A 19,235-nucleotide genomic window follows, 5' to 3' on the forward strand; every position below is an offset into this window, starting at 1 on the left:
TTTCATTTTTTAACCATTATAGATATAGCCTTGATCATCTAATTTCCTGTCCTCATTTTTGCTCATTAAAAACAGAATATTAAGTGATTTGTTCTCCCTAGCTAAAAACAAAAGCAGAATGATAACTTTTTATAATGATGATATAAATATCATAGAAGTGGTCTTTATCTTAAAAGATAGTAAACAGAAAAGCTGCCCTGCATCACTAGTATTTCAGAAGGATTTTTTTAAACAAATACAATTAAAATTGCCTTTAGAATTTATTGAACAATATAAAACAAAAGTTGGACACAAATTTATACAAACTATTTAAAACACATTGCTGGTGTTCATTCAGTACCTTAAATTCATACAATACCTTATACCTAATAGCAGTTTGACCATGGTGTAAGTCACACCAGATGTGTTTATGTGCTATACAGAAGAGTGGCTGATTTTATTGATTCCATATTTTGACATATTGAGGAAAAATGCGAAAAAATGGTAGTGGCTGAATCCTGAAACACAAACTGTCTTAAGACTTAACCAGATTTTTGCTGCCCAGCTGATTGGAAATTTATTCAAGATTTGTAGATATCAGCTGTGCATAAAGACAGATTGTAGATGATGACACATCCATTAAGATCTTGAATTTCCTAAATTCTTCATATTTATTAAATTAGCGTGCATTATAACTTGAGAATGCATACAAGTTTTGCCTCTTCTGAAACTAGTTTTAGCATCTGTAAATAAGATGCCAATAAAATGGTTGTGATCAGATAAGATCATCATTTCACAAGTGGTGAAAGCAATGTAGGGGGGTAGCCAAAATTTTAAGTTTTATGGAACCAATTTGTACTATATTCTTACCTCCCACCAAAAAATTAAAAAGGTTAAATCTTTCCTGTTGTTTTATTGTTGTATTCTTTTCTCTCTTTACTTTTTTCCCCCTTTTTATTATTAGGCTGCTTCTAAGCACCATGGCAAAATTGAAATTGTGGGTTGTGTTTATGACAGTCTACAGAGCTCCACTGGGGCGCTTATAAGTCTCTGCCTATTACCCTGCAGTCTTTGAAGCTGCATAACCTAGAACCTACCCAATAGTCACAGTAATAGATGGTCTAATTCTGTGCAAGCTGTAGGCCAATCTTACTTTTACTTTGAACATAATTATAAGGAAAATAGAAATGAAGGGGGAGGATGCTTTGTTAGTTACTGCGGAAGAGGCTATTGCCCAGTAATACTAGAATGTTCTGTAATCATGCTGTTTCCTGTTAATCTCTTTATTTTTTGCTACAGGCCTTTATTTGTTGTCTATAGCAGTATTTTATAGAACTAATCTTATTTAAGCATGAAAGGTAGTGAGAATTTATATATCTGAATAATCAATGTACTTACCATAAAATGTTTAACAAAGACATTTTTCTCATTATTGTGCCTTTTTTTTTGAGTGCTTTTTAATTGAAGACAATATTAGGTTATATTAACAATGATGAGTCCTGGCAACACGAATTACAGCTATATGATCTTTGGGCAAGCCACATTACACATTCTGGGTCTCAGGCTTATTATCTATTAACAGGTAAACTAAGACTAGGTCATCTGTAAAGTCCTTTCAAAGATTCTGCAATTGTGTTTTTTTCATAGACTTGCTCATAGAAAATAAATTTAGTAATTGCTCCTGTGAAACCATGAAAATACATATGATTCTTAAGAGAATGGTATGTCTCCCCTCTAGAAAAAAAAATCTATGCCTTCAAATGGCCACCGAACTCAACCAAAAAATAAAAATAAAAATTATTTTATCTTAATAGAGCAACTTATATAATACAGCAGCATGGTTATAAAATGTCTTGTTTCACTTCCATAAGGCAGGATATTTTATCATACAGAACAAAACATAGTCCATACATGAATGTGAAGAATATTAGTAAGAAAATTATATTTGGAGACAGTTATGCAAATCCTGTCTAAATATATTACTAGACTTTACTTTAAAATATAAAATAATGTGCCCAAAATATGATACAGTAGCACTTAGCAAATTAACACACGTTTTTCAGTTCATTAATTCAATAAATGTTTAAAGAATATTTACCATGTGCCAAGAACTCTACCGGGAATATCACAGTGAATAAAACTAACAAAGTGCAGGTTTTTAGGAGGCTTACATTCTAGGGTATGAGATGGGGATGTTGGGGGGTGAGGAAGTAGAATGCTAGACAAAATATAAAGAAGCAAATTTGTAGTTTGTCAGAGAGTGTACAAGGAATAGAGAGGGCAGGAGGGAGAAGGGTTTGCCTTACTGATGAGGTATTTGAACAGAGACCTAAAGAAAATGAGTGAGAGTTCTGTTGGGCAAGAGAACAAAACATTAAGACAGAAATTTGCTTGGCAGTCACAGTAGAATAAGGGGCAGTCAGAAGTGTGTGTGTGTTTGTGTGTGTTTGTAAAGGGATATCATTCATGAAGGACCTTGAGGACCACTGTTAAGAAGTTTGGTTGGAGAAACATGAAGTCACAGGGTTGTGAGCAGAGAAGTGAAACAATCAAATTTATGTTTAACAGAATGACTTTGGCTGTTGTATTGAAAAAAGACAATTAGGGGCAAGGATTGGGAAATTAGGAAGCCAAATTATATGCATATTTCAATTTAAAAGGTTACAGGTAGTGACACAGTGGATGTGGTGCCAAGTCGTTGGTTCATGGTTATATTTCAGATACCGAATCAAGGGAATTTGCTGATGAATTAAAGTTGAGAGAGAGAGGAGTCAAAAGTGACTCTAGGGTTTTGATCTGAGCATCTGGAAGCCTGCAGTTGACATTAACTTCATGGGGAAGACCTCAGATGAGGAAGATTCAAGTCATTTGAAATATTTATTAGTCTAGCTCCACAGACAAGGAGTGTATTAGATGAATGCATTGTGAATCCACTCATGATTTTAATTTTCTGTATTGAATACAGTATTTTTTTTTTTTATTGCGGTACACGGCCTCTCACTGTTGTGGCCTCTCCCGTTGCGGAGCACAGGCCGCGGACGCGCAGGCTCAGCGGCCATGGTTCTCGGGCCTAGCCGCTCCGCGGCATGTGGGATCTTCCTGGACCAGGGCATGAACCCGTGTCCCCTGCATCGGCAGGCAGACTCTCAACCACTCTGCCACCAGGGAAGCCCTGAATACAGTATTTTTGAAAAGAAAATTTAATTAGTCATTAGTTTTTGGTGGTTTGTAATATTTAGTATTATTCTTTTTTGTTTGTTGGACACTAAGCATTTGGCTGAAACCATATGAGGATTCTTTGAAAATTCTTCTCTGGCATTCAAGCTCAGGCAGTTTTCATATTTCCTGTATTTTTGCTATGACCATAATGAACTTTCATATACTTAAAATGCTTCCAAAATGTGTCAAATTCAGTTTCAGTGGAGTAGCTATATTTTTAAAAACTTGTCATTGACTCTTCACTAGATAACATATGCATTTTGATTGACAAATCCATAATAAGTGAAACAGATTGTATAAAAGAGTTCTTGAGTGTTTAAGCTTTTTAAATTTAAGGAAGAATGCCTTGCAGGGACATTTTGTCATATTTTAGTCAGGACAAGAGGAAAAGAGGGAAGAAGACAGTTTAAATGGAAACTGTGATTGTCAAGTCAGACCTCAGTTGACTTGTGAGGCCACTGTCAATTTAAGGCAGTGGTTTACTAGCTCTTAGGAGTCACAGCTTCCTTAGAAATTTGCTGTAAGCAATGGATTCTCTCATCAGAAAAAAATGCCCTGACATTAAAATTTTGTTTGTAATTTTAAATTTAAATAAATTTAAAACATATCAGCACAAATTTCACAGATGGATTTTTCTTCCTTTTCATGTCTTCTGCTCATGTATTTTGAATGCAAAGGGTTTTAAAGATGGAAAAAAATTCAGGTATTCTCAGAGACTTTGAGATGAGGGGTGTCTATACTTTAAGGAGTAAACCTGAAACGCTCCATGTAGTGTATTTCTTCCTTAGAGTTATACCAGTTTAAAGCCATAAAAGGAAGGAATGCTAGCTGAGAAAATCGTACATGATATTACTAGCTTTTACAAAGTGAGCTCCGTTTGTGTGTGTGTGTGTGTGTGTGTGTGTGTGTGTGAGTGTGTGAGTGAGGGGAGAGAGAGAGAGAGAGAGCGCGAGAGATTGCCTGTAGCCAACCTGATCAAACTGATTAATATTTTCTATTAGAGCTTTTAAAGAAAGAATGAGAGCCAGCGATATGACATTCTCTACTCTAGAGGTCACGTCTTCCATTCCCCCACCACCCCCTCCCTAAAATTTCTCTTAGCTGCTGAGTGCATTTACAATGAATAAAATACATATGTAGAGCAAGTTTATGGGCATTTTAAATGGTGTCACAGATTTTTTTTTCATGTTTTCTACTTATGTATTTTGAATACAAAGTGTTTTAAGATGGAAAAAGAACATGTGAAGGTAGCCTAATTATGACTGTGTTCCTTGAGTCATAATTTATGGCAAATGATATCTAGCATTTCAGTTAAAATAAAAGTTTAATGGATATATATTGAGTTCATTCCCCCAGTGATGAAAACTTTAGATATTCTGGCATAGCAATGAAATTCTGATAGTAATGCATTATTTTATTTAAATATAAAAATAAAGTAGTCACGGTGACTTAATTAAAATCCTAAATGCCAAAGAATTAAAAATTAGGGCTAATACTCTACCCTTCATCTACAATTCTGTGTAGCCTAAGTGACAAGTCCCCGTCTCTAGAGTGAAGAGAAAAACAACTGTATAGTTTATGAGACAAAGTGGTTAAAAATTGAGTTTCCCACATCAATTCTAGGACTGAGCTGATTGTTACACTCAGCCTGTGTTAGAAGTGATTGCAACCCAAACAATATCTTTTTAAAATGTTTCAATTGTTTTTTAGCTTCATTTTGCTCCCCTCAATGACTAGCTAGTTTCTTCTGATTTCATGTACTTTAAATTGAATTTTCAAATTGTCCTCCACTTTTTTGTTTAAATGTGATGTTTTTATAAGAACTCTATGAGATGTCAATATCCAATTTAAGTTTTTTCCTGGTACAAAATTTGGAGCTGATTTTTGAGCAACAAATTCATTGCTTAGAAGTAATTCAATGTATGGCCTTGCTGTTGACATAGAAATTCAACATGTTTCCATGAAGGTCCAGTAGAAACAGTTTATAAAACAATTTATAACATTTCATAATGAAGTTACTTTATAAGGCATTTACATTGTCCCTTTTTCCACATTATAAGAAAAAACTAAAAGTAGCCCCCCCCCCAAACTAATCCTGTGACATGATGGCAATAATTTTTTTTTAAAAAGCAAACACAATTTGTTTTTCAAGTTGTTCTGATGTTTAATAACAGTTTGCTGTTATTTATTCTGTCTATGTGCTTTTTAATCAGATACAAATTTTAGTAGGGAAATAAGCAAACATTCCTAAAAATGAATTATAAACAACTGTTTTAGAATACTAAAAGGATTTTAAAACTTTCAATTCAACAAAGTTAATATTTTTTCCTAATTGAAATAATGGAAAAGCATAAGTGTAGACACTTTCATGGCTAAGGGGAAATGGTCTTCATGCCCCCAGAGTCATGTTCCTTAGCAGCCATTGTTGAGATCTGCTTCCACTACAGTCCTGCATGGTAGGCACCATTTTATCTTCTTCAGAAGGTTCATCTAGACATTGATTACTGTTAACATGTCTCAAGGTGAGTCTCTGTAAAAGATAACCAATAATCAGTGCAACATATTTTATCTTAAACTTCACTAGCACATCAGATTAAATCTGCTCTTTAAAAAGTCCTTTTTTTTTCCTTGGTATAAACATTGCGATATGTTTGTAAAAGGAACTGTGCACAGGTGGCTCTGAATTAATTATTATACAACTTTCACTGTTATGGTTTTATCATTGTCTAATGCACCTTTGTTTGCAGATGGTTAAAGAAATTGGCCGACATTTATCATGCGTTGCCAAGAATTCCGGCTCCTTTGCAAAAAGCCCATTTGTGAGTTTAGAGTTCAGTTGAGGAGTGCAAATATTAACAAGCTTTTACAGAATCTTAGTTTTCTTGGGCATGTGTTACTTAGTAACCATTTGGCAAATATGAAAAGAGATGTCACAGCTGTGACCCAGATGAACAAAACTGCTGGAGATGTTCCCTTTTCAAAATACTATACAAGCCATAGTATCTGTGACTGTGAGGCATTCATTGTAGAAGAGTAATTACCATAGCAACAAAGATCTATCTTGATGGTGTGCTCACCATATTTAGTTTGCATTTTTAAGGATCTTAAAAAATACCAGCATCAAATAAAAACAGATGTGATGGACATATTTTTAAAATAGTATACCTATATATATTTTCATAACAACAGTATTAATAAGCATCCTCTCAGTACCCAAATGCTGAAATGTAATTCCAATAATTGCACCAGGTTAACCAGTCTTCTCTTTTGAGTTCACATTTACATTTTGAAGTCATATTTTTGGACTTTTCAGATATACATTTTAAGTCCACATGGTTTTATATACTAACTTATGCACTAATTGTATACATTGTCATATACAGTTCTGCTTAGTTTCATGGGCAATGCCTAGAACCATACTACATGAAAAACTCCCCAGCCAGAAGAGACGTGTTTGAATATGGGAGGTGATTTGGAGATATATCTTGAAAAAAGTATCCATATATTATACTTTTGTTGCAAATTACCAAAATTAAAGGTAGACAAATACTTTTTTGGGGGGAGTGGGCTCTTGATATTATATTGAAAGTCAGAAAATAAAAAATGCAGGGGGCATGCAAAAAAATGGTGGTGAAACACTGCCTAGACACTTATAATTTGTTTTGGATTAGGACTATAAACACCCCGAACTGCACTGTCCTGAGAAAAGATAGAATGGAAAATAGGCTTGTGGTAAAGGATGCTTAATAGACAACAAACAGGAAATTAAAAGAGCAAGGCTATTAGATGTGAAGAAGATTTGAAGATTTAGGCCTTTGTTGTTGCTCTTTCCAATACATGGAATCAAACCATTTATACTGAAAAATGGACAAAAGAAGAAATGGCCAAAGATAGGCAAGAAGATAGTTGATTTATGCTTATGATGCCAGAAATTATTTTGTTCATTTATGAACCAAAAGCCAACTTGGAAAAAGATACAAAAGAAAACAAGCATTTTTTTCTAGAAAGTTCTAGTTAAAAAATCAAAATGTTCATTTTTGTTACATACCTGAGGTCCTTTGTGTATATATGTCCTTTTCCAAAAAAGCCACTTACCCTTGTTTGCTTCTATTAGATCCTTTTAAAAAACACGTATATGACTTTAAGGATTAGATTGAATATGTGTTGTCAATTACATATATGATAGTTTCTAAAATATTAGTAAGTATTCTTTCTAAAAAATGCATAAATATTTTCTTTGAAGGAATTCATTAGTAGTCAAAAGCCACTGCTGTTAAGATAACCAACCAAGGAAAATACTCTCCTTTTCAATGTAGTGGAGTAGAAAGGCATTTTAGGGTTAGATAGCCATAAGTGTGAATTTCTGCTTCCCAAGTTACTAGCCATGAAAATTTGGGCAAGCTACCAAATCATTCTGAGGACATACTTTGTCAGATGCTTAATTATACTTACTAATATGTAAAAATGCTCTTTCCCCTACTGCTTAAAAAAATTGAACTTTAGTCAGCCATCTGTGATCACTTGCAACCTAAGGGTAAAATTGTTAACTATGTTTATAGGCATCAATGACTTACAGTAAAAATGACCTCTGATTAACTGCATCTGCATCTGCATCTGATAAACTGCATTATAATACCAGATAGGAAGGCAAATAGTGGGCCTCTTTAAGTGCAAAAGACTTGTAATTTTGTGAGACTAAATAGTTAAATCTGAGATGACCACTTGGTGGGCATTACACCTACCAGGTATGGTTTCTTGGAAAACAAACTAAGATAATATATGCAAATTGTCTGGTGCAAAAGGTCCGGACTTTTTCAGCTTTTCAATGTATGTTTGGAATGCCCTGTATCAAATGTAAGTCTAATCTAAACAACACCCCTCTTCCCCCTCCTCTCCATACTTCCATTCTCAGCCTTGTCACAAGTATCCCAAGCTCAATTGTGTCCCCTACTAACAACCTTTAACTGATTCATCTGAACCAGAATAACTCCCTAACTTCCCATGTGTTCTCATAGCGAGGTATTAGACAGTATAATAGCTTTTATTTACAGGACAATAATCCCCTTAGATCAAGAACTAGGACAGGTACTTATTGGACTTGAACTGAATAATAATTCATTATGTCTACTGCGAAGATACTCACAAATCATACAAGTCAGAAAAGTACAATTTTTAAAAGCTTTTATTATTATAATTATGTCATTTAACCAGCCACAGAGAAATGCTCAGAAATAATTTACTTCATAAAGTTATTGAAAATTACATCTTAGTCTTCAATAATGCATTTGCTCTAAGTTTCAGGTTAAAATAGTAAATTTTAGAAAGGATATGTTGTATCTGCACACAAAGTATCTGAATAAAAATTAACAAAATTTAATAATTACAGTGTTCCAAAAACAATTTTGGGGCTGTTAGTTTTTTTTTATTGGTTTTTTCCACCTCTGTTACAAAATCTATTGTCATATAGACATGGCTATAGTTAGAAAGAGCTAATATGTCATAATGTATTCCATCAGTTATACTTATGCATATGTATATTTGAAATAAAGAAAATACCTATTAATAATAAATAATACACAAATACCTATTAATAAATAATAGACAAACCTATTAATAGACAAACACCACTTAATATATACCTATTATACCTATTAATACCTATTAATAGGAAAATACCTATTAATAATAGACAAACACCACTTAATATATGCAGCCTCCAAATTAATGAGCAGCTAAGAAGTAAAAGAAAAATAACTCCTTGGAGAAATAGCACATAAAGATTTTTTTAAACCACATTTTAAAGAAATAAGTTTAGATTTCAGTACCAAAACATAAGAAAAACACTAAAATAAATTTAATAAAGTCTGCAACACAAACCTCCAAAATTATTTGAGAAAGTAATCAGTAGAATTCTTAAAAACGTTTCTAAAAATTTCCATTCTTGTATAGTTTCTTAGATGCCATTTTTGCAAAGGGTTATCATTACATATTTCCACAGTGGGCTGTTGGGAGCCATCAGCTACTTTGCTTACTGAGAGACAGGACTGGGTGAGTATGTGAAGAAGAGTGTGGGTCTGTTTGACAAAGAAAATAATGAGTAATGACAAAATCTAGTACAAAGGCAGTAATAAATCAATCATTCTCAGCAACATACAATTTCTACTGGTTAAGCACTGAAAGCACACGTCACAATAATTGCATCCATGGAGCTGTGAGCCACATCCCTTTAGCTGACTTTCATGTCAACTGTATTCAGTAGGAGTAACTGAAGATAAGACTGAGAATATGGAAAAGAGCCTGAGATCAAATGATGAAACATTTGGGGCAAAAGTTTATTTTGGATAGAAAAGGTTATATTCTTAGTGTTCATTCCAGCAATAAAATGCTCAGATTCTGTGAGTGCATATTCAAAACCGTTGATTAGTCCAGTGAGTTTTCGATTATGGTCTTTGGTTCCCTCATTCCTTTGCCCTAAACTTGAGTGGATGCCAGGGAAGAATCTAGGGGATAATTTAGCTTTAGGGCTTGGCTTTACTTTGTACAATATGGTACTCAAGTTATTTCCACTGTGTTTTCACAGGGCTAACCTGGTGGCATTAAAAGTGTTCCACATATGCATTGGTACATTCATCTAAATGTCAGTTAGAAAGTTAATGAAGGGAGGAAAAAGAAAATGATTAACTCCATTTGGGCTCTTAATTTGACATAATTCTCCTAATTAATTTGTAATTAATTTATTTGTCTGTTTCTTGTTTTCCATCTATTTCCTCCACAGGAACATAAGCTCCAGGAAGGCCAGGGACCATGACTAATCTACATCATGAAGTCTAGTGCCTGCTCACATGAGGTACTCTATAAGTTTGTTGATAGAGTGGAAAGACCAATGCAGAAAATAAATTCTGATAAAATTAAACTACATCTCTTGGGCAGCTTACTGGATACAAATCATTGGATTTTTCCATTTCATGGACTTACTTTCTACAGTCAAATGGTAGATAAATGATTTACAAAGATAGGAAAGGTAATATTATCATATATAATAAATTTTATTTGTGAAATGATACTATTCACCATATAGTTGATTTGTTAAGGAGACTAGTTTTGGGGGCTTTTTATGAAATCAAGCTTGCCTTTCCTATCTATACTGTTTTAAATTTCTGGGTTTGCTAATCTTCTACCCTTAGTGATTTCTTTTTGCAATGAACATTTTTTTGGTAAATGTCATGTTAACATCAAAGACCGCAGTGTTAGTGATTATGAATTTCATGTTATTAAAAAGAAAAATGAATCATAAAGTTTTCCTTGGTTTAAAACAAAAATAAAAACTTGATTTTACTTATACTCAGGAAATGTACCTCCAGAATATGAATACAATATAAACTTTTCCATAAAAAATATATTTGTTGAAAAAAATATATATTTGTAATATTTTCCCTCAAAATGTTTATCACATGAATGACAATGAAACAAACTCAAAGAAATTTCACTCTAGGTACTTCTGAAAAACCATAAACCAGAAGAAATTAGAAATCTGAAACAACCCCTTTGAGATAAAAAATTATTTTTCATTTTTAAAAACCCACAAAACATCTAGTGCTTTCATTTGTTTTGGGAAAAAAAAAGTATAGTTTTTTTTTTTTTTCCTGAGTATTCTGTTTAGAAGAGATACCAATTGTTAATATTTGATTGGTTTTCTAGTAATTTTAATCCCTTATGCAAATTTATGTAATTGAGCTCATCTAGTTAAATAGACTTCACTTTATATTGTGGGCATCATTCTTATAATTAAATATTTTAAAAACCTAAAAAATAATTTCTACAAAGGAGACTTGCCAAAAATCATTTAACTTTTCCATTGGGGTTGGGGGATAGCCAATCTGGAGCTACTATAAATAATGCTGTGATAAACATCTCTGAACATGTCTCTCCACATCTATAATCATTTCTTTAATGATTCTTAGACGTAAAATCACAAGATCAAAAGGTATGAACATTTTAATACATATTAGTAAATTTTAAAAAAATCTGTAATTATTTTGCAATAATAGCAACAGCAGTTTTCTTGTGATTACTCTATTCCAGAATACTGTATTTGTGTCAGTTTCACTGCATCTGCATCGGTATTGTGTGTTGCCGCTATAAACATTTCTTGACATATGGACAGGATAAATAAAGAAATGGATAAAAGAACACATATGAAATGACATTTTTTTACAGTTATTTAATGGCTTTTTAGTTATTTAAATACCTTTTTGTTTCATTTTCATTGGTTAATTTACATATCTCCTATGCTGTGTTGAAGACCTTGGATATTTTTATATTGGATTTTTCTATATTGGATATTTATATATATATATATATATAAATGTAAATAAATATATATATATATATTTTTAAATGCTCTTTTTTAAGCATACCAGCCCTTTGTCATATTTGTTACAAATGCCTCTCGCAACTGTAGGAAACTGTCATATTAACTCAGTTTTGAAGGCAATGTGACATACAGGCTGACATGCAACATACTGCCAAATATCATTTCCTATAGCATTTTTTAAAATATTGACTAGAAAACAGGATGATATGAACCCTATTCTGGTATTGGTTTCTCTTTATAACATAGCATTACTTAATTGTTCTCTATTGAAATATAAAGCATTAGTATTTCCTGGGATTTTACAAAATTTCAATCATACTATTTTAAGACGCATAAGAAAAAGTTAATGCTTCCTGCCTTTAAACATATTTTTGCTATCTGAAACAAGATGTGTCATGGAGTATCTCTAAATCTACCCTTTTTTTTTTCTTTTTTTTTTTTTCAGTACGTGGGCCTCTCACTGTTGTGGCCTCTCCCGTTGCGGAGCACAGGCTCCGGACGCACAGGCTCAGCGGCCATGGCTACCAGCCACTCCGCGGCATGTGGAATCTTCCCGGACCCAGGCACAAACCGGTGTCCCCTGTATCGGCAGGCGGACTCTCAACCACTGCGCCACCAGGGAAGCCCTAAATCTACCCTTTTAAAGATACAATTACTACTGAAAGCCAACTGGAATTAGGCTAGGGAAACAATTTTGGTGACAAAATAAGAATCATAAAATTATAAAATTAGGTCATACCTTTGGGTAAAAAAGCACAAAGTAAAAAAATTGATATTTTAATGAACAGATAGAAGTGACTGTATGGTTGATTGAAGAACCAGTCATACAGGTCTCAGTTTAAAAGATGCCATATGAAAAGTTTAAAATGAAACTTGGTCAGTTTTATTATATATAATCATAAAGAATGAATTTGGACTGTTATAGGTATTTAATTTAATAGCAAAAACAGGATTTCCCCTATTGACCAAGTACAGAATAACAAATATTTAAATATTAATATAATAAAGTTCTTATTTAAAATTTTAAGTATGATCTCCTGACAAGGTGATCTGTGCACTTGTTAGAATAGAATATGAGTATTAAAAAAAATAAGTGTACAAGTGTAGGTATTTAACAAACGAGCTAAAAGTGTAATACTAAACTACTGAAATTCCTATTTACTAATTGTTTCTCCATAAGAAATCACAGCTCTGGGTCAGTGGGACTATGGAAATATAATACTTGTCTGATATACACAGCCTTCAAAAGGTAAATCAAGCCACTGTTTTTGTTAGGAATCCTACTCAGGGATAGATGACTTACCTTGAAATTATATTCCCATTTACCTGCTTTCTGATAAAGTGAAATAAAAGAGGAGGCATTAAGTAAAATCTAAATATAAGCTTCTGTGATTTCAGTAAATATAAATCCCATATATTTTACCTACTGAAAAAAAATTCCTGATATTGTGTCTCTGAAAAACATTTGACACAGATGGATATCAAATTCATAACAAGCATTTTCTCAGTCAACTTGCTCAGTCACATGAAAAACAAGACTTATTTTTAGCATCATATTTTGCTTCCTTTTTTTCTTTGTTGCATAGTGTTTGTTGAGCATAAGTGTTCTGTTCTAAAATTAGATTCTCACACTGTATGTAGCCGCCTGAATGTTCAAAAAGAAATGTGGTTATGTGCACTTATTGCAGGAAAATACAGATTTCAAATGGATTGGAACCCAATTGCAATGAAATAGAATAATATAAGACAACTTGAATACAAGAGAGTGGATGGATGGCAGACCTTTATGACAGTAATCTTTAAAATATTTCAGTGAGATGAAATATAGGTTGTTTTTCCTTTTGTTTTAACTTTGTGGCAATGGGCTTTCACAGCACCAAAGTGTTCAAGGAATTTTTTCAAGAGATTCTAGACCAGGTGGGGATTTTCCAGTTTTGCTAATGATGCTCAGGTTGCCCCCAAAATGAACATATTTGGCCAGGTATAAAGTGATACTGAATTAAATGCATGGTTGTGTTGTTTAAGAAATATTTAGTTAGGAAAGTGGGAAACTCCATATTTCAAATCAGAATTGGCCAAAGACATGTATTTATTACCAACAAGCTCTTAGTTTCATTCAAATGAAAGGTGAAACAATTAGATATTAATTAATTATATTATGAATACGTGTGGCTAAAATTCGTAAGCAATCAGACCATACTGACAAAGCAGTTTTATGACTGCCTGTTTATCTAAATAGACAAAATTTATTGCAGTACATCTTTCCAGTTATTAAGGAAAGGAGAAATTCTGTGTGAATACAATGTGGTACCACAAATAATTGATAATATTTAACCATTTCTTTCATTTGTAATACTGTACATTTAACTTATCAAATTGAGATAGGCTGGGACCTGGGACCCTTTGCTGCAGTGCTGCAGTGCTTGCACCTGGACAAACATCTGAGCTACAAATTACAAAGAAACTATATAGGACTAAAAAAACTGTGCATGCACAGGTGGGGCAAATTATGGACAAAAAGATGCAAAAAGACCAGAAAACCCCCCAACTGCCACTTCTGAAGAGCGGGGAGCAAGAGCAGGGTACTGTGCATGCCCCCTGTGCACAACACCACCAAAGGGGTGGGAAAAACACCTAAGCCACCCCTCTGGCCTGACCCCTGAATACACCCCTAACCTCACCCCATGTAAGGAACAAGCTCGCACCCCCCACCCCCCACCTTGGGGGAGCGAGCAAAGGAACCTTTTCACTCCTGTGGCCTTTCCAAGGTGGGGGGTGGTACGAGCTGGTGTGTGCAGGGGGCATGGGCAGTACCCTGTCTTTGCTCCCGGCTCTTTAGAAGTGGCAGTTGGGTTTTTTGGTCTTTTTGTATTTTTTTGTCCATAATTTGCCCCAACTGGGCATGCACACAGTTATTTTTAGTCCCTTTTAGTTTCTTTGTAATTTGTAGCTTGAGGAGTCATTTGTCCAGGTGCAAGCATTGCAGCACTGCGGCAAAGGGTCCCAGGTCCCGCCTGTCTAAAGATCGTCAATCATCATTTGAAAGCATCCAATTATATTTACTTTTTCAATGACCTCAGGAAGCAAGGTAGTGTAGTGGAAAGATTGCTGGAGTTAGTGCCAGAAACCTGGGCTGTGCAGATCTAGTCAAGGAATTTAAACACACTAATCACTACTTGATTGATGTGAAAAATACAAATAATAATATCTTACAGAACTGTTGTAAGAATTGCACGAGAAAACAGATAGAATTAAAGACATTCAGTAAACTTTATTTCCTTCTCTTTTCTCCCCCCACTCACTTAAGAAGTAAACAAACCAAAGCAGCTGGATAGACTCAGTGTTTTGAGGCTTTATGATACCGTTAGGGGAACCACTGACTGAAACTGCACCCTGGCCAGGCCCGATAGTAACTACTTGCATGAGTTATCTTAACAACAGGAGGTCCTGGTAAGGAACATGGAACTAGCAAGCCACCACCAACCGGAAGAATTCAGGAAAGGTCAAATGGAGACAGGAGACACCAGTCCATATGTCCTCCCAGAATCCTTCTCGCTGGAATCCTTCTTGGCTGAGTGATGCGCATACCACCAGGAAGAGCCCTGAGTCAGAATGTTTGGCCAGAGACAACCAGAAACTAATCCCATCACTGTAAAATCTGAGACTGTGAGCCGCATGGCAGAGCAGTCCTCCTGGGTTCCCTTACCCTCCTGCTCTCCACCCAGGTGCCCCTTCTCGATAAAGTCTCTTGCTTTGTCAGCACATGTGTCTCCCCGGACAATTCATTTCCGAGTGTTAGACGAGAACCCACTCTTGGGCCCTGGAAGGGATTCCCCTTCCTGCAACAAATGGCGATTTTGGTGGGACCTCTTCTTTACTATGACTGACATCCTGACCACTCAAGGTACGCAGGGACCAGCTCACCTGCCGAGGGACCAGACCCAGTGGCCGCAACTGGGACCCTTTTTTCCCTGGTCTCCTGACGTGGATGACTGGCCAGAGTGCCCCAACTGGGTAAGGAACAAGAGATTGTATTGATCTCTTTCCCCTTCCCTCTCTTTCCTCTTTTCAACCCCTCCTATCCTACCCTTTTTTCTTCTGTCCTGATCCTGTACGTAGGAGTCTGCTTGAAGGGCCTCAGCCTGAACTGAGGGTCGGAGCCTGATCACCTCTGGTGGGCAGAGAACTCGAATTCTGGTTCTGGTCTGGTCTCTTGTTTCTGGTAGGGTTGAGTTCCCGTCCTCCCTTCCTAGAAGCCCAGGGAAAGGTCCCATGACACCTGGGTGTCTGCAGGTGGCCGGAGACATCCATAAGGCCACCCCTTTTGTCACCCTTCCTTCCCCTCTTCCTTCAAACTGGCCTCCTTTCCTTCCTTTGAGATTTTTGAAGACCTGAGATATTTCCATTTACTCTGTTAGTACTCGGATCTAAAGTTCTGTGTCTCTATTGGAGGTTTTCTGAGAGACTGCAATCTTGTACTTAAGCAAGTGTGTGATTAGGATGGCCAGGCCTGTGTGTGTTTTATACTCTGTGTTCTGTGTTGTGATTTGTGATGGCCATTCTGCCTTGTGAAATGGGAATATGTGTGGCCACCATATTGTTTAGACTCCAGAGAAAGTTGGTTTAGGTAAAACTCTTGAAAACTGGTTCTTTTTGCATATGCAGTTAGTAAAAGCAAGCTTGATCAAACGTCTTTTCAGAATTTTGACCCTAAGAGAACAAGTCCTACTAGGAGAACATGATTTTTCTCTCCCTGTGCCTTGAGACCAGGGCTCTCAGGAACCCTCATCTAGACCATCTCTAACTCCTGCAACTGAGAGGAAAATGGGAAGAAGCCTTTAAAAATTTTACTTATTCCAACTGTTATTTATAAACTAGTGAATTTTATATTGTGATACCTGATTTATGACTAAGTTTAGAAAATGAAGCTAAATCTTTCATTGTGTCTGTCTGGATATTTGTATGTCTCAGTATGTGTCTTTGTCTTTGGATAATATTGCTGAGGTTAATTTGTAAATGAGCTCTGTTCAACTGACTTAAAGAAAAGTAAATGAATTTAGGGTTTATGTGAACTGGGAAATATTCAGTATTAAATTAATATCTGGTATTAATGTATAAGTTTGTCAATCTAATTGATATAGACATATCTTTAGAGTTACCAACATTAAGTGTAATACTTTTATTGCACCTAGGTTTAATATAAGCTAAATAAAATCTTGTTATATCTGTTACAAATTTGTCAGCAAAAAACAAAACAACAAAATTCAATGTAAAGAAACTTTTAAGGAAAGAAAATGTAAATGAGATAAGAGCTTTTAGATAAACTCTATTAAGAATAATTATGCTTTAGGAATGTCTGTCTAAAATAGTCTCTCCAGATTCTGGTAACTTGAAATTCTAGAGTTGTGCTAAATTAAGTGATGGAAGGTTATTGAATAGCTAGGTCATTCCCAAATAAGATACCGAAACATTAATTACTGAACATTGGCTTCCTTTTGCAGAGAAACAAAAGGTATTTAGGACTGTTAATAAATATGTTTGGTGCCACACTGAGATATTTTCTATAAGAAAGCACATTTTTCAAGAAGTTATTTCGGGTTATGTTTACCAATCTACAGAGTGCTGATATAAAGGACAGTCCATGGTTGCTTAAAGAAAGTAGGATGTGTGTTTTCAGTAAAAAAAGGTATGAGGCATGGAATTGCATTTTATTAAGGGAAAAGGAAGTAGGTCTGACTTACAGGTAGCTGTTTCTGAATGGAAAAATAAAGTGATGGATACAGAAAAGTGAAAAAAAGTTTTGTGGAAAGTGGGCCCCAAGAAAAGAATTTTGTGCATGGTCAGGACTGACTGAGTTTAAAATAAATTTGATTGAGTAAATGAATTTTAAAAGTAAGCTGGTGCAAAACTTGAATTTGGCTTTTCTCTCTGTTAAGAGGACAAGTTTTCTTAAAATGTTGAACTGCCTTTGATAACAGATTTTAAGTTTCTTTACCTTTTGAGTGATCTGTTCTGTATTTGCCTTTGAAATCTTTCATTGTTACTTTGGCTAAGTGAATAACTATTGTTTCACAGTGACCTATGATATTATCTGACTGTTTTAAACCCTTTTGAATTTTTTTGACAAAAGTTCCTAAATCAAATTCTAATGAAGTCCTTTTGACCTCTAGCTAACTTTGGGATGCTTCAAAGGGCCCCTGAAACATCCCAAAGAGAGATGTAAACTAATTAGGTTCATTTGGTACGTTAAATTACATGGGAACTTAATCTTCTTAGGTTATATTGTGTGGTACATGTTACTAATATAGATATAGAGATTATATGGAATTCCTAAAAATCTGATATGTCCTGGTAAAGTGTTATCAGTCATAATTCTAGTTATTATCTGAAAGTGTATGTCACAGCAGTAACCAAGTTACTTTGTCAATTGCATTGTAAACAGATTTAAAAGTACCTCCTGAAGTCTTTTGTCATTATAGACAGATACGTTTCCATTCTGATGCCTTTGCAAAAATGCTTCCTCTTCAACAAGATTTATAGAAAGGACTTTTGGATAAATACAAGTTTCTGACTTTCAGACCATAATGCTGAACTGGGTAAGAAATTGAAGAATTCTAATGGGAAACCTGATGGCTTCGTAAAGCTGTTAACAAAAAGGATTAGTTACACAGGACTGAGTGAACTGGTGAATATGGTTGTAATTTTCATGGTTTCTATCTGAAAAATTACTGGTTTAAATCTGTGTTTTCCAGGTATAAGGAAAACCTTCCCCTTACACTGATTATGACTTACAGTAATTTGGTAAATTATACCTTTGTAAGCAGAATTGAAACATTTATCTTTTCTCTCTCTCTGCTCCTTCAAGAGTGAAAACCCTTAGGTTCCCAGCAGCTTTATCAGGTAAATTAGGAAGGCTACCTCAATAACAGGTACAGAAATCTCAAGGTGTTTTGGGGACCTTGAAAAGGAAGGCATTCACCTAGATCTGTTAGGCAAAATCTGTGATAAGCCCTTGGCGTGACTTTCCTAGCCCTGAGAGGACTTTTAAAAGTTCAGTCTGAGACTCCTTATAAAAGTTTCAGCAAGCAAAAGACCCATATGATGAATTACAGTTATATAAATCATCAGGCCAAGTTTATTGAGAACAAACTTATTTTGCAAACAGACTAGTCTTAACTTGGTTATATTTGGTAAAAACGAGGGTAATTTTTGAGAGAAAAAGATTATGTTTCAGTGAATATTAAATTCCAGTTTTGTTAATGGCGGTCTGTATTTACTAAGACTCACCTCCCAGATAGTTCCTTGCTGTTATGTTATATTAATGTAAAGTTTAATTGAAGGACACTCTAAGTTTATTTCTGAAGCTTATCTCAGTAATCTATCTTTGGATGAAGATCAGATGCCCCACAACTAGCAACCAGGGGATTATGCATGCTGGAAAAGGCATAATTGAAAGGACTATCTCCAACCTGGACGGAAAGGCCCTTATCAGGTACTCTTAACTAGCTCATGCACACTGAAACTGAAGGGAATTGACTCTTGGATTAATTTCCACTTACAAAGGGCCCCTGCACTGGACTGGTCTATAGAGAAGACTGCTGACCTCAAACTCACCTTAGAACAATGCTCAAACAGAAGAGAAACTACATTCCTTCTAGGATGA

At 34.9% G+C, this 19,235-nt stretch overlaps 1 protein-coding gene across 1 annotated transcript in view; it reads right to left on the reverse strand.

Annotated features, from left to right (window-relative positions):
- Positions 1–4,841: 4,841 nt before the first annotated feature.
- GALNT13 (polypeptide N-acetylgalactosaminyltransferase 13) overlaps positions 4,842–19,235 on the reverse strand; it is a 223,947-nt gene continuing 209,553 nt past the window's right edge. The window contains exon 10 of the mRNA XM_007466908.1: positions 4,842–5,728. Within this exon, the coding sequence (XP_007466970.1) occupies positions 5,588–5,728 (141 nt within the window). The 3' untranslated portion in view covers positions 4,842–5,587. The remainder of the gene's footprint in view (positions 5,729–19,235) is intronic.

Source organism: Lipotes vexillifer, unplaced genomic scaffold, assembly GCF_000442215.2.
Source record: "Lipotes vexillifer unplaced genomic scaffold, Lipotes_vexillifer_v1.1 scaffold1440, whole genome shotgun sequence".
Taxonomy (NCBI): Eukaryota; Metazoa; Chordata; class Mammalia; order Artiodactyla; family Lipotidae; genus Lipotes; species Lipotes vexillifer.